Raw genomic sequence first — 23,313 nt, forward strand, 5'->3', positions numbered from 1 at the left:
CTTGTAGCTGAATGTCAGGTTTGCTTGGACTTCCTTTGCAGTGTGTGACTGCGTGCACGGGGAATGCAACAGCGGCGTCACTGGCAATGGAAGCTGTACGTGCTATGGAGGCTACACTGGCCCCAGGTGTGACCAAGGTAAACAAATTGGTAGCTGTAGAGGGCCTGTTAGTACTAAACTATGATACGGGCTTGGATGCTTGTGTCCCAAAAGGAGCTGGGGAGCAACGAATAGCTTGGGAATGCAGAGGGAAGATGATCTGAGCGCTGCAGATCTAGACAGAGGGTCTGGTGCCCACTCCATGGCTGTGGCAGAGATGTACCATCTCTATGTGCCTCTGTTCTTTCTCTGGAAACCAGACAGGTCCTTTCTTCTCTCTAAGCCTTGTGGGACTCGACTACCCAGGCTGCCAGTGATTTAAAACTGTCTGCACTGCTTATATCCCCTGGCTTTTGCGCCCACTTGGGGGCCTCGGGAAACCACATTTGCCTTCATTTCCAGATATTTCATAAGGTAAGTTGTACCTTCCGGCAGTGCCCTGCATGCTCAAAGGGAAACTGTCTTTGCTGTGTGATTCCAGAGCTTCCCCTTTGCAAAGGTGTGACATGCGAGGCCAACAGCGAATGTGTGGTAAGGGATGGGACAGCGATGTGTGACTGCAAGCTGGGCTACAGAAAAAGTGGGAGCGCTTGCCAAGGTGAGAAACTTCTCTGTGACCCTAAATAGTCCTCTGTTTGGAAAAATCTTATTGCACTGGTATCTCTGGATGAATTTGATCACTGTGAATACAATGCAGAGGCTTAAGAACCTGTTTTTTAGGTACCCCTTTAAGATTAAGGGCTAAGTTTTTGGGTCTCTTCTCACTTGGTCCTGAAAGCAAGAAATTAATTAAGAGTTGCAGGTTCCATCCAGCACTCACTTGTAAGTACGTACTAAATAACTGTGACAATGGGATATTGGTGAGTCTGTACCAGTCTAAATAGTAAGGTATGTAACTGAAGGATTTCTTCACTGATTTCAGATTTAAGTGTGCGAATTGGTTTTGTTAAAAGAAAGTCAATTAGATATGCATGTGATTAGCTAGCTGTGGATACCTCTGTTTTCATTGGCTTTTTGCAGTTTTTGCTGACCCAACTGCAGTTTTATATATCCTCAGATATGATGGAAATTCAGAAGTAAATCCAAGCATCCTCTGTCACTCACACCTCCGTTACTGAAGTAACATGAAGAATGTGTCATCCAAACTCCTCAGATTAAAAACCCCAAAACATCTGCTGTCTGAAATTATTTTATTTTCTGGGAAATTTTAAAAGTTTAGTAGTATAAATTCCTTATAGTCCATTCTTTCCAGGCCTTTTGCATTCTGCTGTGCTGCAGTAAGTCTGTTTTGAAAAGAGGGATTTGGTTACTCTCACCTCTCATCTCTTTAACCGCAGCTCAGGATCCTTGTGCTGCTTCTCCATGCTCCCCCTTCGCCGTATGTAAGGTTCTTGGACCACAAAAGAATCAATGTACCTGTAAAGAAGGATTTCAAGGAGATGGGAAGATTTGCCAGCCCATAAACCCTTGTGTTGACAGCAATGGAGGCTGCCCAGAAAACTCCACCATTTGTGTTTACAGACGTCCAGGAGAGGTAAGGGCAATAACGGCATGTCAGCAACCTGTAAGGGTCTGAAAAATGGCAGGGTGCCAAGCTCTTCAAATGAGCTTACCATCGTGTTGGTCAAATCTGCTGTCCTCACCTTAGATTTTGCAAAGGGGAACCAGACATGTCTTTTGTAAGGTAACTTCTTTTGTAAAAGATGCTGAATGCAGTTCTATAATCACTGTGTTGCCTTCCCTTAGGCATCTTGTGTTTGCAAGCCTGGGATGCGTAGGAGAACTCCTTCATCTGAGTGTTCTGTATTTCCCAACGATTGTCGGCAGTATTTTTGTGATGTGACTTCCACGTGTGAGCTTGATTCCCAGGGGAATCCTAGGTAAGCCAGGTTAAAGAAGCTTATTCTGCAGCTAGAATGGAAACTCAGTTTGGATGAGCTGAATTTCGAAGAAAATGTGAGCTAACTGAGGAGAATGGGCTAGAGCCACCGTTTGAGAAGAGCCTGTTTGTAACAAGTGCATTGAAAGTAAAGAGTTTTACATCAGTCATTGTAAATTTTGTCATGTCACAAGACACTTTAAATCTAGGGCAGCAGCCTTCTGTGGTGTGAACTGGAGACCTAGTTCCCCAAGTTAGTGGTGGCAGTGGGGTATTATCAGTTAGTAATCCGTTATTAAAAGGGAGATGTGTGACTTGTTTGCTCCCATTTGCCCTCACGTGATTCTGAGGGCTAAGTCTTTATCTCTCCTCCCACTCAGACCTGTAAGCGAGAAATGCTTCCAGATTGACAGGGAAGGGGGAAGTTGAGGGAAGAAACACCAGACCTCATTTAGTCCTCTGAAGCAAAACACCTAGAAGTTGATACCCCTTAGATGGGAAATATTGCCAGGTCTAGGATCATTTTTGCATAATGGCCTCCCAAACACCAGAGAAAGCTTCATCGAGGATTTTGTGTGTTACCAAGAAAAGGTGGAGCTTCCCTGAGAGACTGAAGAGGGCAAGAGCAGTCCCACCTCCTTGACCCTTCCTTCTCCAGTGCTGCTAAAACTGTTAGCATCCACCTGCTCACTGTGTGCTTCAGGCCAGAACTGAAACACAGCCGCTTCCCTTTCTGAAGATACGCTAGCAAAGTGCAGGACGCGGTGTTCAGCACAGTCCCTGCCTTAGTATGTCTGTTCCCCAGCAGCTGGCAGTCAGCCCTCTGACACTGGAGTAATGTCAGATCCCTCCCCTGTGTTGCATGTCTTTGCATCCCTGAATCAGAAATAGCAGAGCCGATACTTCTTGGACAAAACCCAAACGGAAAAAAACATGGTTATCAGCCAGTGATCTTAAGTAGTCTCTGAGTAATGACTATAAATCCGTGTGAATCAGGACAAAGATTTTCACATGTAGATAAGCTTTTCTGGAAAAGTCATTAGCCTGACTGGGGCCCTCATTAAGTCTTAAGAGAAACCGTAGCTAACTGATGTGCTTGAGCTGGCACTTCTCACTGAAGCTGAGGGGTCACATTGGAGCTGTTTGCTAGATTTTCACATAGGCTGTGCTTTTTAGGGATTACCTCAAATTGTCTGATGCTGAATATCTAGTTAGAAAGGTGTGGATAATTATATCGTGGCTATCTGTACCTTGAACTTTAGAGCAGACAATCCTTATGTTGATTGTATCTGAGAAAGCATCTTCATCCTCTTCGAGTAGGTCCAAATTTGCTTGCACTCCAGAAGTGTGCATATTTTTTCCTGTCACTTAGTTTAGGCAGAAGTTACTAAGCTCTTACCTACACCTTAAAGCTGAGATTTGTCTTTCAAGTGTAGATACCGACATGTTCTACTCATATTTGTTGAGTATGTTGGGAACTGTTTTATGATGGTTTGTTGTGTTTCATTCTTGTCTCTTAGCTGTGTGTGTAAAGAAGGGGAGATTGGAGATGGGAGAAGTTGCTATAAAGATCTCTTGAGTGAGATAAATCGGTATAATTCACGAGGAAGGTTTGCTAGGAACTTAAACGTCGCCAGGAAGATGTTTGGTAAATGTCTTTTGAATTTTTGGGGGGAATGGGACAAATGTGGGGGCAAGAGTGTGTCAGAAAAGGCTCGAAACCTTTCAGCGTAATAGAACTATTTTTCAGTGTATGACTCCGGGGAGATGATATGGCAGCCTTCCAGTACTTCAAGGGGGCCTACAAGAAAGCTGGAGGGGATATTGTACAAGGGCATGTAGTGATAGGACAAGAGGTAATGGCTTTAAACTGAAAGAGCGTGGATTTAGATCAGATGAAAGGAAGGAATTCTTTACTGTGAGGGTGGGGAGACACTGGCACAGAGCAGCTGTGGGTGCCCCATCCCTGGCAGTGCCCAAGGCCAGGCTGGACGGGGCTGGGAGCAGCCTGGGCTGGTGGAAGTTGTCCCTGCCCGCTGCAAGGGGGTTGGAAAAGGTGGTCTTTAAGGTCCCTTCCAGCCCAAATCAGCCTATGATTCTGTGATTCTACAAAATTAAACACGTCACATCTCCAAACTCAGATTACCAGTTCTGGATTGTCAGTTGAGGAGACTGTTAAAGAGAGTACTGTGGCTGAATGTATTAGGTATTTGACAGTCCTGGTGAAGGATGTACCATATCTGCACAAGAAGGAAAACGTGCCTTGGAAGTGTGATTCAAACCTGTTTGTATCAAACCACCAGTGTGCCTCCACCTGCAAGTATCTGTATTGAAGGCTCAGCACTCTTTCAAGTGTCGTTGGTTCTTCGAGCGGTGATGCTTGAGGCTGGTGTGCCATGGGTCCTCTACTTAGTAGAACATCTACTAAGCCCTTAAATGGCCTTCTTGCCAGCATGCGCGTGTGAGTGGCAATTATGGAGATGAAAAGGCCTTATTCTATGCACCATGGTAATTTCTGAGTGAGCAGTTGCTTTGCAAAGGTAGCAGACTGGTTTAGAACCCAGGTACTGCAGGTGCGGGGAGTGATATCCACAAAGGTTAATTTTTGCCTCACTGTAATACAAGGAAAGAATAAGAACCCTTTAGCTCCCATCAAAGCATGTTTATGTTAGATACCTTCTCCAACTCATCCTCTACACAGTCTTCTCTACCTCTGCTAACTTGATGGGAGCATAGAGATAGGGCTCAAAGCTCAGCTTAGCTTTTGTGAATACCCCTCCCTGCTACGTATCACTGTTGCCAACACTTGTTTTTTGCATATGTTTTCCATAACGATTTGTGCTATTGGCAACCGCATGAAGATCTCTGGGATCTTAACTCCTATGCAGTGGGACTTAAGAGCTAATGACCTTTGTTGATGGGCCATCGATGATCGAGTGAGGACTGACAACTGTGGGTTCATAGCAGCTTCTCAAGAAGTATTTAGTCTTGATAAATCCTGTTTACACCCAGAAACTAGTTGTTTCAAGGAGAAGACAGAGGACACTTGGCCCAAGAACAAGGCAGTAAGCATGTGGGAGGAAAATTATTATGAATATTCTGCAAATGTCAGCAGTGATTCAAAGTGGACCGAAGTCACCAGTGATCCTTCAGAAATCTTGTGGGCAAGTGCTTAAAACTGATAGCAGCCAAGCTGGGCTGTGACAGAAATACAAAACTCCTCCTTATTCCTTGTAAACAAGTACTAGTTACCTGCATCAGGCCAAAAATGTGTAGATTGGATTGTGCTGTTAACAAGAGGAATAATTATTGCTGGAGTTAAACCGTATGCCAAGTAACTACTTCACGTTGCCACTCTTTTTACAGCTTCTGGTTGCTCCACACTGCTGACTAAATACGGGCCTTTCACAGTCTTTGTACCATCCCTTCTTCCGGTTCATGACAAAATGGAATTTAACGTAAGTTTTTTTGGTTTTAGCAAAATTGGTCTTAGGATTCTTTCCTGCCTGAGTTCTGCAGCCTGTAAAAAACTGATGGGCACACGAGAGAGGAACTTTGAAAGGCAGTATTTATAGAAGCAATCTCTTGGGAAGACTTTTCATTGTCTGGTTAAGTTACAGTTTCATAGAGGATGTTGTATCCCTTGCATTATTTTTAAAATCTCTGTCTCTCTTTACAATATTGACAGAGTTTGTCTGTTTTTAATGTCAGGAAGTGTAAGTTTCTCTACCCAGTCTTCATTTAAAGCTCTAACCTCCTGGTTGTGACTATTCTCAAAACTTTAGGTGGCTTTTCACTGCTTGAGGGTGGGGTTTTCAAAAGGGGCTGAGATTTGCATCAAAGTATTGGATTTTGGGCCTGTGGCCATGGTGTCAGCTTCTTGAGAAGAGCTTATTTTATTAATGGGGACAGCGAGTATGGCAGGGCTGGAGAAAACTGCTATGGAAACCCAGACAAAGGTCTGAGAATTCTAAGCTTCAGCAAGTAGGTCCTGCAGGTCATATTGGGGGTTTTTATTTATTTATTAGTTAAATTGTATTCTTTTGCAGTGTTTTTTGCACAGTTAAGCCCACAGCCAGGCTATCCATCATTAAGATGAGAAGGTACATAAGCTGTTTTCCCAGGACAGAGCTAAAAACCAGCACAGTTGGAGCTCGTGCAGTAGGGATTTTAATTGCGTGCTAGGCAAGGTGCCTGTTGTGTTTCAGGTGGCAGCTAACTTGCAGCTAGCAGTTGGTTATGAGAAGGTAAATGCCTTAAAAATAATCCGTACAGACCAACCCCGTTTGAACATTACATTTCCAATGTCTTAAAAAACTGCTAGTGATGGAAAGCACAGAAAAGAAAGGAAGAAACTAAATGTATATTCAACAGCTTAGACCACCTACATGGTCCAGCATAACCAAAGATACTGTATGGGGAGCTTCAGCAAGTTTTATTATCTGGAGCATGCAAAGATAGTTTTTATATTGTCCAAGTCAGTAGGTTTCTCTCTAGCGGTTTCCTCTGAAGTAGGTCACTTGCAGGTTAATCAGTCTGCCTGTGTTTGAACGTATACACAGAAGTAAAAGACTTGCCACAGTGCTGCTCCAGTGAACCAAAATGAAGAGGGGAAGCTCGGTCTTGTATGCTAAGAATTCCTCTATGTGTTAGCTGGGAGAAAGGTAATGTTATGGCTCTTTCAGTGAATGAGGTTCTTGAAAGAACATGTCCTTTATCTTCTTTATGTGGTCTTTATTCCCCAAAGGATACCACTGCTGAGCATTTGTGCAGAATGCACATCGTTCCTGGTCTGCATCTGATAGAAGACATGGTAAAAGCCAAGACTCTGTGGACCTTGTCAGGACATCAGCTAACATTCAGTAGCCAGGTAAAGGATCTCCTGAATTGAAGTCTTGGAGCGTTGCTTTCATGTAGGACAGACTGGAGGTTGAGCAGGGTTTCCTTGGTGCACTTTCTTAACCAGAAAACCTTTTTCTCTAATCAGCCTGCCTGCGATCAGAACAACAAGATCCTTTGTGGAGTCCAAAGCAAGGTGATTTAAGACCAGACACCCCAAGCAACCACTTCTCCTGTCCTGCAGACAACCAGTTAGTCAGAATCTGACTTGTGAATGGTCTTTCCTTGGTCTGTATGTGTATTCCAGAGAAGAGACCTTTTCCCTACACTGCTAGCAGCTGCAATATCTATGTGGAAGAGGCAGCAAAGTCTCTCTTCAGACTGAATGCCTCTCCTTGGAGATGGTGTATTTGGACACAGCCACATGCTGAATATTTTCTCTTCCAGTTTCCCTTTTCCCCTCTTTCTATTTTATTTTTCTTAGTCGTCCCCGCAAAGGGTTTTTCATCATTATGTTTTGATATGGAAGGCTTTTTATCCCTTTTCCCTTTTCCGATTGACTCATATTTTCCAGCATCCACTGTTCTCTCTCCATCCTGCACTTTTCCTGCATGCATGCTCACGGCTGGCCAAGGGAGAGCCATATGTTTCCTCTCTGAGGATCCAGCCTTGGCCCTGAGGTCTAGGTTGTAATACATGCACCCTGCATGCATCAAAAGGACAAAGCACTGTTTAGAGCCAGGGAATCCGAACTGAGTTTGTCGATGCTCCTTTTAAATTTCTCTCCTGTTTGTTTGCTCAGGAGTCTTTTGATCTGGGAAGTCTGCCCTCCCCTTCCTTTGTTTCAGCCAGAATCCTCGGTGATGTGAACTGAAGTTCAGGGCAGGGAGTTCAAGAGATGCATGTGGTGAAATAAAAAGCACAGGGAAGCTGTGGTTGCCTGAACTTGGATTATGGCTGCAGCACCAGTATCTTGAGATGCTTAGTCTGCAGGTTACCATTGGAACACCTCCATACACCCAGCTTCGGTGCATGGTTGTGTACGGTATGGAAGGACCAGATACGTGCCTTATAATTCAGTGAGCCTGACTGGTTTGGCTTTGTTACGAAGACTCCTTGTTGGTGTTATTAACCAATAAAAGTTGCAATCAAAGCTCTAGTTACAGAATTGCCTCCAAACTCTGTACTGCATTGCCCAGGAGGCACTGTGCCTCTCTCCTTGTATTTGGCAGACAGATGCAGCTGCAACTTGATGGTCAGGGCACCCTTTTGTGATCCCGAGCTGGGATCAAGCACTGTTCATACTCAGGCGAACTTAATTCTAGAGCTGATTGTCCTGGATTAGGTCTTTCTGTAGTAAAACTTAAAAGCCCCCCCCTCCAGGATCAAAACGTTACCCAAATTCAAGTAGAGGCGGGATGTTTATTTTACACCAGGCCACCCCTTAAATTTACTTTCTCCAGAGTAACTCTGGTTGTGCCTTCATCCTGCTGACCCATAGGCAGAGAACACTGAAGGGAGCAATGATTTATAGCTCTATTATGATAGCGCAGATATACCACAAGAAAGTAACCCATTATTATTATTATTATCCAGACGTACATCAAATCATTTCGATATCAAGACCTGCCAGGGGAACTGTACAATGTTTTGCAAGCGAACCTACCAGCAGCCAATGGCATCATGCATGTGGTTAACACCCTAAGGAAGAAAACCAGCGCTGACAACCTCAGAAACCCACAGGTACACAGACGTTTGTATTTCTTCTTTATGGGACAGTGGAATAAACACTTCAAAAAAATCTGTTTTCATCATTAAATTTCTGAATCGGTGAGGCTTTTTATTTAAAGGGAAAAGGTTATTTATTTTGTTTCTAGCTCCTGATAAAGCCTGTTGGGCACTATTATGTCAGTGTACCATTAAAAGTAGCTAACAGCATCACATAAACCTGATACAGACCTCACAGTAATGCTTTTACAGTGCTTGGAAGCACAGAGAATTCTGCTTTTATGAGGAAGGTCACTGCCTTCATAGCAGATGAGCTCTTTTTCAGTTGTATCTTACAGAAAATGTATCTTGCAGGATAAATATCGAAAAAAGCTTTTTTCACATATAAATCAAATGAAGATTTTCTTTAATTGGTCTGTGCTGCATTCTGAAATTGTAATCAAAAATTTGTATTTGCAGTAAAAATATTTAAAATGAGGACAAATAATCATTAGACTTTTGCATTTTGAAGTAATGTCTTGAATTTAAGACACTGGGGAGGGGCTTCAGGTTCAAGTTCTGCTAAGCACTTTTCCCTGTTAGCTGAGAGAAGTTTTTGCTACATCTACTGCATAGATATGCCTGAGCTTTTTTATATTGTTTATATATGCAGAAAGCAGGCCCTGTTACCTCCTACCTCCTTGCAAGTTACTGAGAGAATGACACAAACTCTTGGGTTTGGTAGGATTTTGGTAATAGTTTACACTTTACACTGTTGTAATTAATCTATAAAAATAGACTGTGTAATATCGTGGGTTTATTTTGTGTGTTTAAAAAACAGCTGGAATGTTGTGTTGAGTATTAGTAGCACATGGCTGAAGTGCCCTGAGGATAGTGTATAAATTGTACATGTTCTGGGTTTTCATATGGATTAAATTGTGCCCAGCACTGATGTTTGTCTGCTGTCACTTAAGATACTCTCAGTCTTACGACCTCCATGAGGATGTTTGCCAAAAAGGAGAGTCTGAGGTCCAGAGGAGCTGCAGCTCTGTGTTTGTGTACTCAGGTACCTGCGGAGAAGGATTTGCAGCTACTTTGGGATGGCAGGACAGTAAGAGAGCTCCCTGCAGAGCATGTCTTTCTCTGGACTTCTGACACTCCCTTGTGATGTTGGCTTTGCAATGAAGGCTAGTGATCACGTCAGCCATTTTTGGCATCAAAAGCCTTTGTACTCGTGTCCCTTGGAAATAACGTTCTGTGCCTTTGTGTGTTCTACGGGAAGCACCTTCTGCCAAAAAGCGTGCAGATTCCTGCAAATAAAGGTCAAACTAGTCCCTTCACAAGTTTTGATTCTTGAAGGGACATTCCTCCTTTTACCTTTGTCTTCATGGGCAATGTGGCAAAAAGGAAGGCATCTATTTCCTCTGTGTTTTCACAAATATGTGTATGTATTGTATTTTCCCAGTGGTGGGGCTCATTTGCAGGCGGCAGAGTGAACTCTTGTCCTCAAAGCAAAGGGACACTTGAGGTGACAGAGCAGCTCCACTGCCTACCAGAACTGATTTGTATATCACTGGAAGTAGCATGTCTCTAGTTTTACTGATAGTGAGCAATTGCCTCTTCATTTAATGTGATCTGCAGATGGGATTAGGGAAGCAGAAGGGTGCTCAAGTGCATGGTACCTTGGAAAATGTGGTTTGTTGTGCATCGGAAGGGCTTTGTGCCTAGGTTGCTGCAGGCTCAGTCCTTGCTAGGTCAACTGGTCAATATAGAGGGTTTGAAGACTTAGAGGATGATGGTTTCCTGTAGACCTTTACATCCAAATCACAAACATAAACTGGCCAAGGGCATTCCAGTATGTGCTCAGACCTTGCTTCAGCCCCAGGCATTTTATTCTTCTTTGTATCTTCTTGCAGAAAACCATTGGTGAGATCCTTGCGTCAATGGAGATCTTCAGTAGATTTGAAACTATACTGGAGGTGAGCATGCTTGCATCTGCCCCAGGAAGATGTGGCCTTGCTGCTGTTGAAAACCCCGCTACTATTTTTGTGGAAATTTTTGAATAACATTTAAATGCATCTCAGTGCTTTGGCTTGCTTTCTGTATGCTTTTTTCTGTGTAATTTCTTATTTTGTGTATTTTACATAAGCAAATTAATGGAAAAGATTGGAGCTTTCACATCTACAGGGGATCTGGCATAAGCAGCAAGCATACACGCCTCTTTTCCATCTGCTTCCCCACCTCCCTTTCCCCTCTCCCCTGGAGAGTTTGTTCTCCAAAGCATGTTTAGTTCTTGACCACTCTCCGAACGAAGAGTGAAGGTTTCATGACCACCCATGCCAAGCTAGATTGTAGCGACCTGTTTTGGAGGGGTTGAATAAAAGCAGTTTTCAGGTTATAAACCCTTGAGGCTGCTGCCCAGGGTTCATTGCATTAGTATTTTCACCAGGGACAGACTGATTTTCCTTTCTCTCCATCAGAGTCATCTGAATCTGCCCTAGCATTGCTCACAACAGTCTTGGCCTGCCTGTTTTCAGCTCTGTGGCTGTTAGTTGTTTACAAATCTCACTAACTGCAGTTGTGATTATAGACCTGATTCTCTTTTTCTTCTCTTCAGGCAAAAAGATACGGTTTTAGTCTGTGTATGTGTACTTTTGTGTTTAAAGCACGCAGGGAGCATTAGCCCAGCACCCCCTCGTTCAAATTGGCTGTATTCACACCAGTGCCTTCATTGTCTAAGCTATGTTTTTGTGGCATTTATGCCTTTGTTATATTACTTACCTATCCTTGGTGTCCAGTTGCCTCTTGTATACATTCGCCTTTCAATAGCTCGGTCTCTAGTGGGTTGCTTAGTTTCCACTCCCTTCCTGATAGACCCCCCCTTCGCTAACTCGTGTTAGATCCACGACGAAATCTTTTATTGCTTTTGCAGAACTGCGGCCTGCCTGCAATACTGGATGGACCAGGCCCCTTTACTGTATTTGTACCCAGTAATGATGGTGTGGATAAGTTGAGAGATGGAAGGCTTATTTACCTTTTCACAGAGGTGAGAGCTCATAGTACTTGAAGCCATCCTGAGCGAACTGTGTTGCACTAGGCAGTGCTGGAATGGCTTGTGCAGCGTATCTGATCGTTGCTTGAAGTTGTTCTTCCTGGGGGTGGCTGAACCATGTCTTTGTTTCTGTAAGGCTTTGAGAAAGAAGTGAATGCTGATGGAATCTGAAATGAGAACTATGGTTAACCAGATTGGTTAAATCTGATGTTTGGCTTTCTTTCCTCACCCCAGCTTTGGGTAGGGGAAAATGAAGGAACTTACTTGCCAAGTGATTTCACTGTTACAATACGTTAGCACTGTCAGTCATTGGTTAAAAGAAAATACAGTTGCCTCCTCTTACCCCTGAGCAGTGACACGTTATCCAATTCTTATGTTCTCTTCTTTCCTTAGGGCATAAATAAGCTTCAGGAACTTGTGAAACATCATATCTACGCTTCAGCAGCGGTAAGGCAGGCAGCTCTAATTCCACATGATTGGGGTCCTTCGAGCCAGCATGTTGTCAACTGTGTTGTTTGGCATAGAGGTCGGAGGGTTGATGACTTCAGCTGCTGCTTCTTGGACTCTCCTGGAGGAGCAGAAATGTGATTCAGGATCTGATGAGGCAAAAAGTTTACCATGGAAGTAGTTGTTGAAAGGGACAGCTTGTGCTCTTCCATCACGCAACTTGAGTTTCCTGGGAGTGATGGTTCCTCTTAGTTGGATGGCCTTTACAATGGAAATATTGTCTGGCAGTTTGCTGCAGGCAAATGCTCTTTGTTATCACTTTAATTTATTAAACTATTAATTAAGAGTTTACCTTAATTATGAACTCTCCAGCCTACAGTTCCCCTAAAACACTAATAGCAGCAATACAAAAGCTATAGCCAAGCGAAGAATTGGTCCAAACTTCCTTCTGCTTTTCCTCAATCCTTGGGCTTCACCAGTAGCTAAAGTTAGAGATGGAGAACTGGTGCAAGTGAGCCTGTGCTCTGACCCAGTACTGCCAATTTTGCACCAGCATTGCTGTGTACTATAATGGCAGGGTAAATAAAATCAATGCAGTGGACCAGCAAGACGTTTTCCCTTATATAATAAACAAGATAAACGTTTAAAGTTAGACACAAAACCTGCGGAGGAAGTGAATACTCAAGTATTATGGTATAATGTCATGTCCTTCATTAAGAAACATCAATATTATTCCCATTCTTTACTGAGAAGGAAATGTCAGTCCTTGTGATTTTCTTAATGCCAATAGAGAAAATAAGCAGCACTTTGACAAAACGTAGTCAATGAATACAACATGGTGACAAGCTGAGCTACTTTTTAGTAACCTGATGGACACAAAAGTAGCAATTTATCTTGGTTCTTTTCTTACAACTTCTCAAATCACGTTTCTCAATACAGTATCTGCAGCTTACATTTTTGCTGCCTTTAGAAATAAGCTTTAAGTCAAAATGTATTTCCTATTATGCTTCTGGCCAAGCTTTCATCATTTATTGACCATGTCCTGCAAAAATCCCCTTATTATTCTGACCTTACGTGTAGCTGTATTACTGAAAGACACTATTCGTGCCTTTCCAGCACTGTGGCCACCAGCACTGTGTTTGTGGTATTGCAGACAATTCAAAGTCTTGTTTTTCCTTATGTCCGATTGTTTGCGGTTAAGGTATTTACATGAAATGTAAATGTTGAAGTCACGTCTGCTTTAGAATGTTTTTCAAGTGGTGGGAACCATGGAAGGATTTTGTAAGCTCTACTGAAATGATCTTGCTTTTTTGTGATACTGTCTCCTTGTGTTTTTACAGGTGACTGTAGAGAAACTGATAATGATGCCACACATTGTTACTATGTCTAACCAGATAGTTACCATCAACATCAGCGCAGATGTAAGTATGAATCAAACCCCTTTTGGGCAAACCCTCCTGTGCAAGGAGAAAGTCTGGATGTGGTTCTGAACAATGTGGTTTCAACCCATCTGTGCTTCCTCCTCTACTTAAAGAACTAGACTTAAATGAGATCATTGAATTGGTTTGCTTCTTAGCCAACCTGTGACTCCACGAAGTGGCTTGACCATTTGTGTGGTTGCACTTGATGTTGTGTGCTGTCTGTTTTCTGTGTTGGCTTTATGTAGTTGATACAATGTAATGGGCTAAAGTGCAGATAAATTATTTGTGTTTCTGCATCAGGGAAGAATTCTGATGGATGAGTCAGGGATCCCCTTAAACATGCGAGACATTGTGGCATCAAATGGTATTATTCATACTTTGGATGGCATCTTCATCCCTCCTTCAATAATTCCCATTTTGCCTCACAGATGCAATGAAGAGCAACATAAAATTGTGACAGTAAGTGAGCTTCTTCCATTCTCACGCTAACGGTTGCTGTAGACCCCACACTTACCCGGAGGGACAAAAGGCTGTGTAAATTGCATTTGGGAAATGTGTTCTCTTTGAGAGGTCCCTTGATGTGAATTTAGGCAGTATCAGCACCACCAATGTTTCTTCTGCTAGCACTTGGCACTGCTCTCCTGGCAACCAGCAGATGTTTCTTGCAGATTCTTCTTTCCTTGCACCCATCTTGCCTTTGATTCAGAAATACACTTGCCGTATATGATCTTCACACCATAACCCAGCTGACAATGGTTTGTTCCCGTCGCTGTTAGCATTGGTGTCCTGTTGTCTGGACGGGAAGCAGTCATTCAGGAGCAGGAGCTACAAATGCGGTGCGGTATTCTCACCTGAGCAGTTTTGAATGCCTTACTTTAGGTGCTTATTCCCCAGTTTGATCATTGGTAGGTAACTGAAGGAAGAAGATGAGGCTCTGAATAGGCAAGAGGTACCTGATTTGGAGAGACACAGTTAAGCCCAAGTGGCCAGAGGGCCCACACAGCTCACTGATGTGGTGAGGCGTGCTGCATGGGTGCCCAGAGTGTTTTCCAGCATAGCTGTGGAGCAGCTGTGTGGCTGATAGACTCACAGGGTGAAGACAGACCCCATCTTGCAGTCAGGTGCAAGTATCTCCTTGAGACAAAGGAGTCATTTTATTTAAGTGATAAACTTACCCCATTTCAGAGTACGGAAACTCCTCCCTAGAAATGTTTCTGATACATGTTGTGATGTTTTGGATATATACTGGGAGTGGTAGCTCTGTAGTGTTCTTGGCATGGGGAATGGGTTCCTTTAAGAAGATTAAGTTTCCCCCTCTTGTTTTCTTAACAGGGCTCTTGTGTGGACTGTGAGGCCCTCAACAACAGCATTTGCCCACCTGGCAGCAGAGAAATGGTAAATATTTTTGATTGTTTTGGTAATTTCTTCTTTGCATGATGACATACACTGATATAAGGTTTCTAACCCAAGCCACTTCTAAATAAATGGAGAGCAGGAAAGGCAGCCAGTAGAGAGGTTTGTTGGAGGATATGTTCTCCCCACATATCCCTGCTCTGTGATCCCGGACTGTCACCCGCTAACTGCTCTGTGCTGTTTCTTATTCTGAAGTCTGGTTGCTGAATCAATGGAGAGAGCTGTGAGACAGTCTGGCTAAATGAAATTGCAGGCTTGCAGCTCGCTCTTAGTGCTTCTGCTCTGCTTAAGGCAGAGTTTTCCTGCTCACATGCTGAGTCTGCTAGCTCCTCCAAACTGCTAGAACCCAGCCTGATCCCACCAGTACCATCCAGTATTACCATATCACGGCAGTACTGTATCACAGCCTGTATCACGGCCAGAGAATCACAGCAAGCTTCCTGTGCTGCAGAGGGTGAGAAATAATTTGTTCTTGGCCTATGCTCCCTGTTGGTTCGGAGATAAGCAGAACTAGCTGAAGGTGAAGTAAGGAGGAGTCTGGGGGCTGGTGTTTGAGTTGTCCCATGCCGAGTTTAGCAGAACAGCAAGTTCCAGGAAATCCCCATGTAAAGGCCAGGCCCAAGCTCTTTGTGAAAGCCAGAGAGGTGTTCACCACTGTTGACTGTTGGGCGTCATCTCAGAGACCTGACTTTCAGAAGAACTTGCTGATGTCTCAGCATGAACGTCTGAAGTAGAGCTCTGCAAAATCACTAGTCACTCATTTTCCTCTCTGATTGAGGCAGGTGAAGCCAGAATCATCTGGAGCCCAATTAGCCTGTGTCTAACTCCATGACACATCACTGAGCATTGTTCCAAAATTACTTGCAGTTCTTTTCCTCCCCCTGCTCTCTCTTCCCTCTGTCTCACCTCCCTGTCTATCTCACCTTCCTCCCTTTTTTCCATTCCCTCCCTCCCTCTCTCATTCTCTCTCTCACTCCCCTCTGCCCCACTCTCCCTCCCTCCTTCTCCCCTTTCTCTTTCCTCCCCTCTTTCTTCCCCTCTTTTTCTCCACTACGCCCTTTTCTCCCTTTTGTGTCCTCTCCTTCCCTTCCTCTCTCTGTCCCCCTACCCTCTCCCCCTACTCTCTCCCACAGCGTACTAATTTTAGAAAAAAAGGGCAGCACCTTGGCTCAGACCTGGGGACTGCTGGGAGCAACAGGAAGCCACCATGTGCCTTCTTTCGTGATAGGCATGCCGTAACAGTATCTTGTTCACCTTGGCTCCTCCGTGAACTTCCTCAGCTCTCAGAGATAAGCATAGTTGCTCTCTGCAGCAAAAAGAGCAAAGGGCAAGGTTACAGTGCTGACGAGTTGTTGTGTTTGTACAGGAACCAACGCTCTTCCCAAAAGAATGTGTCTACATCCATGATCCACAAGGCCTGAACGTCCTGAAGAAGGGGTGCGCCAGGTACTGCAATCAAACTGTCATGGTGAGTGTGATGGAAGACCACGCTCCCTTTGAAAGGAGCGCAGCTTTGCTCTTCCTCATTCATCAAGAAGAGCTCTGACTCCTTGAGCTGAGAGAGGGCTGGATGGGAGCGAAAGCAAAGCTGTCCCGTGCAAGGGCTGTCCCCAGGACCATCACATAAACTGGCTACCTGCGTTTGCCTTGGCAAACAGAAAGAACACAGGGTACCAGCCTGCTGCGAATGCTAGAAAACAGCTCAGTTAAACCCGAGTACAATAATAAATAAAATAAAGGATGGATGCCAGTTGCAACCATCCAGCCTGGAGGAAGCCGTGAGTCAAACGGTGCAGTGTTAGCTCTGGCATGTTTTCTCTGAGAGTGCCCTGGTTTTAGCATTTCTCCCAAAGGAAACCGAGGGAAAGTGCTGTGAGCTGTGAAGTGATCGCATCCTGTTTAGGAAACATTGTCAGACGGTTCAGGAAAGTCACTTTTAGCAAGTTGATGGACCTTATGCTTGTGTCTGCAGCTCCTGAGCTCTCACAGTGCTGACTATATGAAATGATTTGTGGGTGTCTCATTAAATACTGCTGATTGTTTGTCTTGTGATTGTTCTTCCACTGGTCATTCATGATGAGGCGTGTGATCCAGGGCTGATACATCCCTCCAAAGAATGCAATCCTCAGCAAAGATCAAGTAGGAGTGAGTGGGCCAACACTGTTGAACAAATAAAAAATATGGACCCTACTCGTTGAAGCCAGAGACAGCAGAAAACAGTGATTTATTATGAGAAGAGGTTGTGAGCAGAAAGAGGGGTTTTGCTGGAAATTAATCTAAGTGCCAGAGCTGTTAGAAACGCAGATGCCAAATGAGATGGTCCATTTCAGTTCATGGCAGAGAGGAGAACCAGGATTTCAGAATTATGAGGCGGGATGACTCCAGGCAATTCTTGTGAAGTCACGTCATACCTTTGCAATTTTGCTTTTGTTTCAGAAACCTGGATGCTGCAAAGGATTCTTTGGTCCAGACTGCATGCCGTGCCCAGGGGGATTTTCCAGTCCATGCTATGGCCGGGGAAATGTAAGTACGGAAGATCCTGCTGCGTTGCAATGTGCAGCTGAGACAGTGTGGTTAGAGAGTGTAGCTGTAGACAACTGTAATTCAGTTTGTGCTCCAGAGCTAAGCCCATAGCAGTGGCAGCAGAAGATCCAGGGAGAATGGCATGTACTCGGTGTGTTTTAGATATTGAGCTCTAGTGTGAATCATGTCATGACTGCTGGGGACAGCTCTGCTTATGTGAGACATTGTTTTACTACCACCACTCTTCAAAGTCCTGGGTTTTATTGCAAGTCTCAAAGTACCTTTGATAGCTACCAACACCTCAGCTTTGCCTTGGTTCTGTGAGTTTCCATCCCTCTGTTTTCCTTCTAGTGCAGCGATGGCATACAAGGGAATGGCAACTGTAACTGCTTTGAAGGTTTCAAAGGAATAGCCTGCCACATCTGTTCAAACCCGAACAAGCATGGCGAGAACTGTGACGAAGGTTGGTAATTCTGATAGAGGGACTAGAGGAAAATGCAGGGCAAGGACAGAGTGCAGGGTCATGTATCCCAGATTCCCTTCTGGCAAAACCAGCATCGCGAAAGAAGTGACGGAAATGTCATCGTGGTTGTCCCTTCAAACAACAGTGGAGAAAACACAGCTGTTATGACAGTGGTGACTGGGGTCTTGGAAACATCAGCCAAATCTAGGTGTGGGGCTTTGATTTAGATCTGTCCTGCTAGGAAGGAAAAGACAGTTGACAAGGACCTTGAGCTTGATAGCCTAAACTTGAACCTGTCCTTACAGCTTATAGAAAACATGGACCCAGGCAGTCACAGGAAGTGTTCCCTCACCAGGTTTCGGGTTATGGTGGATGTCTCTCAGCAGACATCCCTCTGTCAAGAACAAATGGGATGATCATTTGGTTCACAAGAGGTTGTGAAGGAAAGTTGGGAATCTAAAAAATGCCTCGCTGTGCCGGATTCGGGACTTTTTGTAGTTACTGATCTTACTCCATGTACTTGTCAGATTGTGGCTGTGTCCATGGTGTCTGTGACAACAGGCCTGGCAGCGGTGGTGTGTGTCAGTCCTGGTCCTGTAAGGAAGGCTATACCGGCAAGTTCTGTGACAAGACGTCCAAGAACTGTGGCCCGAGCGGACTGTCCCAGTACTGCCACCAGAACGCTGTCTGCAGCCTCAATGACACAACAAGGTCAGTCTTTTTGGCGTGCCCGTTCAGGTGGGCACATCGTCATTGTACAGGCACTCAGCAGCTGTGAATTGTGTATGTCTGTCTGCGTTCTTGTTGCACAGGATAGATAAACGCAGCCAACCTCCTAGAAGTCAAAGCTAGGTTCTTGCTTGCTTGAGGGGCTCAAGCTGCCTTTTTGCTCTCTGCTGGCTTGCAGAAGGGGCTGCTCTATCTGTGTCCCTTTTGTGCTTATACTTTAAGGTGCATCTGCATGGATGGGTACGAAGGTGATGGGTTTTCCTGCCAACCCATCGACCTGTGCGGTCAGCCAGAACGAGGAGGCTGTTCAAAGAATGTAAGTGGGGCCAGACGGTACCAGTATGGAGAAGCAGCTCCTGTCCATCAGAGCAGGAATCCAGGACTCCTGGGACTGTTACAGATTTTGTGTGCTAACTTTCCCTGTCTGTAAGATAAGGTGAAATAACAGGAACCTTGACACACTTGTCATAAGGATGTCAGTCGTTTGGGTTGGTGCCAAAATGCAGCACCCCAAGGAGAGTTGGGCTGGTTTGCACCAGATGTTTGGGCAGCCATGGAGATGAGCGGTACAGACAATTTTTGGGTTGTATTGATCTTCCCAAGTTCTTGTAATGTGTGTTAGTTTCTCTGTCGCTGTGTTTAGGCTGTAGCTTAACTGTGAGCTCCAGCTTGTATTTCCAGTAGCCATCAACACTACATTATTATCCTTAGTAAAAAACTCTGGTGTTTTATAATGGAAACGACTGCCAAATGGTCAGACCTCATTATAATTTAAACCTCTTAGTGGCAGGAACACATTGGGCTGTGTAGAAGGAAATAGGATGGCACTGGATACGACGTAGGTCTTTCCTGAGAGAGATCTGGCTTCCATCATTGATTCCATTGAACATTTCCAGGCAGGAGATTGTGTGAAGAGAATTCCTCTTCAGGGAAAATCTCTTCTATAATGCAAGAGCTTTACAGGATGGTAGGGAATGCCCTGGGAGTTCTGAGCCATCCTAGACACAAGTATCTGCCTCGCTGAAAACACAGAATGTTTCCAGAATCACTATATTATGAAGCTGTCTGACTTTTCTGGAGAAGATGCTTCCACCCCCACCCCCAGCGCTGGAGTCAGAGTTGGTCACTCATAAGTTCTCCACAGTCTGATGAAGGATATTTGCTGCTGTATTTGCATTGTGCTTCTATTTTGCGCTATTTGCATTGCGTTTGCATACCTTCTGCTGAGTGTCATTTTTTTCCTCTCCCTTCTCTTGGAGGCTGCGTGCACCAGTACGGGCCCCGGCACTGCCACCTGCCAGTGCAACACAGGCTGGACTGGGGACGGGAAAGCCTGCGTGGCTATAGACAACTGCATGCTGGAGAGCAGAGGGAACTGTCACATCAATGCTGACTGTGTTTATATTGGCCCTGGCCAGGTATGATCATGCTAAGCAGGCTGATGGTGGACTTCACATTTACTAAGCTGCTCTGAGATGGCCCTGGCTTGCCAGCTGTGGAAATCAGGCTGGTCAGCTGCAAAGGCTGCGTGGCTGCTGCCAGAAACACCGGTTGCAGCTAAACCCACACAGTGTACTTGCATGTGGTGAGACGCAGTGACGTGTTTGAGGCTGCTGCTCTACTCTCAGAATTTTTTGCAGCAAAGGGAGGAGACTGCGCTCCATAACACATCTTGGTATAAGGCATCAGTTGCTGTGTCCCTCTTGTTCCCAGATCACAGCATTGTCTCTGGGTGATGCTAAAATATACAGAAAAGCGTGTCTGTGGAGGGAGCTGGGCCGGGAGTCAGGCATCTTGAGATAGGAGGAAGGCGTGCAGGAGAGGTGGCTTCTCAGGGTGCTGCTTCTCAAGGTGCTTCTTCCCACTGAGCAAGGAGGGCATTGGACAATGTGCTGAGAAAAGGAGCCAAATCTTTAGCAGGTTTTAGTGAGATGAGATGTGCCAGTGCTCTCCTAGCTATCCTGAAAGCAGGAACTTTGGAGTTAACCCCTCCTCTCTTTCTGCCATTCACAAAGTCTGTGTCATTCCCTTTGAAAAGCTGAAATAGAGATGGAAACCATCACCTTCAAGTGACCACACACACAGCCAAGCAGTGCAGGGGATCACTGTGCTTGAGTAACCAGGCAGTGTGCGGGCTGTGATAGAGGATGGTGCTCTGCTATCTCTAAGGAAATATCTCCACATTTCCAGGTCTCAAAAGACCGGGAAGAAAACTTGGGAAAATAAATTAAGAATAGGTTTTGCTGCCTTAGACCTTTCCTGGGTAGCAAACGAGGATGCTCTGATAGGTCTGTAAAATTGAAATGTCTCTTGCTTGCAGAGCAAGTGCGTCTGCAAGAGGGGTTATGCTGGTGACGGCTACAACTGCGATGCAATCAACCCATGCCTCATGGACAACGGTGGCTGCCACGACTTGGTGAGTAGCTGAAGAGCCGTCCCAAGGCTGGCGTGGCAGTGGAGGTTCCTCTGCTCCCTGACAGAGGTTTTGCAGCCATGGCATCGAGAGAATTGCAGGGTTTTATGTTATGTCATCTTACTGGCATACCACTGAGGTGTTATAAAGGTGGATCCTCTTGATTTTTGTGAGTTCACACAACCAGAGCTATCACATAGGCTTAGCTGCATGAGGTATAAATCCAGCGTCACCATAAAGGCAACAGGAGGAAGGTGCCTGCCTGTGCGTGTTCCCATAGCCCCGGCCACGGAAGGCCAGAATTCGGTTCGCAGATAGGTGTAACACTGCATAACCTGTGTTTCTGCTCTCTCATTTCTCCTTTCCTCGTATTTGCAGGCTACGTGTGTGCCTCTTGGGGGAGGAGAGAGAGCCTGTGCTTGCCCTGAAGGCTACGTTGGGGATGGCATGACATGCTACGGGGACATTCTAAAAGTGAGTAAAAAGCAAGTATCTGAGGTCTTCTTGAGATTGGAGAGAAGTGGCTCTGCTCTCACATTCCTTTCTCTGTTACCTGAGTTGCCTCCTCCTCTCAGCCACCAGCCTGACAGCACGAGCATGTCCCAAGGCGACAGGGACAGAACTGATGCCAAGGCCAATTATTGCCAATGAAACCATTGGCAGTGGTTTCTAAGCTGCTTCAGCCCTGTCTGTCCTGTGCAATAAGTCATCTTTTCTTTGTTGTTTGGAAGGTTTTTCAGGTCAGAGCTGCTAGGCTCATTTTCTGTCATTAGAAATATCAAAGGCCGTTGTGGATTCAATCCGTCCCTGGTAAACATGAGCAATTGCAGAAGAGTTGAAAAGAGTTTGGGTTTTGGGGAATTTTTTTTTTTTAATGCCTGAAGCTTGGGTTTAGAAGTACCCATCCCTCCCCACGATACGTGGTGCCGGTACTGGTTGTGGGGTGAGGGGCATGTCTAAGTCATTATTGCCAGCTTTGATATCGCATAGGGCTCCTTTCCCACACCCTGGGTCTCCAGCCCTGCAGCCTCCGTGCTCAGCAGGGGTAACCCTTCTGTTGTTTCTATTTGGAAGGAGCTGGCCAGGAATTCCCACTTCGCGGGCTTCTACAACTGGATTAAGGTAAGAACAGCCATGGGATGCCGGCACAAGTTCTGAAGAAGTGAAGCCTGTGTGAACGCTGCTGTTAGAGGAAAAGCAGCTCCATTTATCTTTTTCATTAGAGAAACACAAAACAGTGAAGGAGAAATCATTACAGAGCAGGCATGTAGAAAAGCTCTGAAGTTTGTGATAGTGTGAGGGTCATGAGTGTGTTTTGGGAGGCCTTGTTTCCAGCACAGGAGGAAGCTGGAGCTGTGCTACACTTAATTTTGATGATTGTATCATCTGTAACTCCTGGCCATCATAAAATAGTACAGAAGGGAAAGAAAAAGAGGTAGCATTATAATAGCTATTTTTCAGAAGAACGTGCTTTGAGAAGTCAGACTCCTCGTTCCTTTTCTTGTTACTGCTTCCCAGTCTCCAGTGTGGCAGTAACAGAGATGTTCCACAGACACCAGCAGGTCTGTGGAAGCATGCTATGATGTACGGCAGCTAATTGAGCTTTAGCTTACCTGTCCTGCTGCGTACCGTGCTTTTGCCAGGAATAATCTTGGTCCCTGCCCCAAAACTGATGTTGTGGGTTCAGGAGGGATTTATGGATATGACTGAAGGGGGTTTGAAGATTAATTGAAGCGTGAAAGTAGGGCTTAAAGCAGCAGGTTTTCCCTTGGCAAACGGGTGTCACCTGTCTTGCCTACACCACCTGTGGCATTCATTGATTGCCAACAGCACTTCCCTGCCGTGCCCAGGAGAGCCTGCTGTGCTGCCGAGCATATGCCGTCTTTCTGCACATCCCTTTCATGCGACTGCAAGAGCAGGATGGCTGTTGGTTATGTGCTGTGGTATAGATGTGACAGTGTCACGTCTTACTTGTTCATTTTTGTGCTTTGGACAACAGAAATCACTCTTCAGCATCCCAGCAGGAACCAATGTCACTGTCCTGGTGCCATCGGAGGAAGCTATCAAAAACTTGAGCCAGACTGAAAAAGATTTCTGGTTGACGCCCTACATGCTGCCATTTTTAGTCAGGTACGAGGAGACTCCTGCTTTTGCTTTACTATGCCAAACAACAGTAACAAAGCCATGAACTGGATTTCTGCTGATACAAGACCAACAAAGAGTCATCTTAAGATAAACATAGAAGCAAGATTAAATATCTAGCAGGCGAAGAATTTCGTAGGTCTTTAAAACATAACGGACCACAGGCAATGGGAAGCGGGTTTGTTT

At 45.0% G+C, this 23,313-nt stretch overlaps 1 protein-coding gene across 5 annotated transcripts in view; it reads left to right on the forward strand.

The window, feature by feature from the left end:
• STAB1 (stabilin 1) overlaps positions 1 to 23,313 on the forward strand; it is a 57,857-nt gene that overhangs the window by 12,045 nt on the left and 22,499 nt on the right. For 3 of the 5 annotated variants that reach the window (XM_056336166.1, XM_056336165.1, XM_056336164.1), the window contains 25 exons: positions 42 to 137; positions 581 to 697; positions 1,437 to 1,633; positions 1,846 to 1,979; positions 3,499 to 3,626; positions 5,345 to 5,436; positions 6,726 to 6,848; positions 6,966 to 7,013; positions 8,414 to 8,560; positions 10,441 to 10,503; positions 11,457 to 11,570; positions 11,970 to 12,023; positions 13,364 to 13,444; positions 13,745 to 13,903; positions 14,777 to 14,839; positions 16,224 to 16,325; positions 17,294 to 17,380; positions 17,732 to 17,843; positions 18,371 to 18,554; positions 18,795 to 18,888; positions 19,832 to 19,990; positions 20,893 to 20,988; positions 21,364 to 21,459; positions 22,060 to 22,107; positions 22,985 to 23,115. In XM_056336166.1, coding sequence (XP_056192141.1) covers positions 42 to 137; positions 581 to 697; positions 1,437 to 1,633; positions 1,846 to 1,979; positions 3,499 to 3,626; positions 5,345 to 5,436; positions 6,726 to 6,848; positions 6,966 to 7,013; positions 8,414 to 8,560; positions 10,441 to 10,503; positions 11,457 to 11,570; positions 11,970 to 12,023; positions 13,364 to 13,444; positions 13,745 to 13,903; positions 14,777 to 14,839; positions 16,224 to 16,325; positions 17,294 to 17,380; positions 17,732 to 17,843; positions 18,371 to 18,554; positions 18,795 to 18,888; positions 19,832 to 19,990; positions 20,893 to 20,988; positions 21,364 to 21,459; positions 22,060 to 22,107; positions 22,985 to 23,115 — 2,725 coding nt within the window. Of the gene's footprint in view, positions 1 to 41; positions 138 to 580; positions 698 to 1,436; positions 1,634 to 1,845; positions 1,980 to 3,498; positions 3,627 to 5,344; positions 5,437 to 6,725; positions 6,849 to 6,965; positions 7,069 to 8,413; positions 8,561 to 10,440; positions 10,504 to 11,456; positions 11,571 to 11,969; positions 12,024 to 13,363; positions 13,445 to 13,744; positions 13,904 to 14,776; positions 14,840 to 16,223; positions 16,326 to 17,293; positions 17,381 to 17,731; positions 17,844 to 18,370; positions 18,555 to 18,794; positions 18,889 to 19,831; positions 19,991 to 20,892; positions 20,989 to 21,363; positions 21,460 to 22,059; positions 22,108 to 22,984; positions 23,116 to 23,313 lie in introns of those variants that run through there. The other 2 variants (XM_056336167.1, XM_056336168.1) reach the window with 2 other exon arrangements.

The sequence above is a fragment of the Falco biarmicus genome, chromosome 4, assembly GCF_023638135.1.
Source record: "Falco biarmicus isolate bFalBia1 chromosome 4, bFalBia1.pri, whole genome shotgun sequence".
Classification (NCBI taxonomy): Eukaryota; Metazoa; Chordata; class Aves; order Falconiformes; family Falconidae; genus Falco; species Falco biarmicus.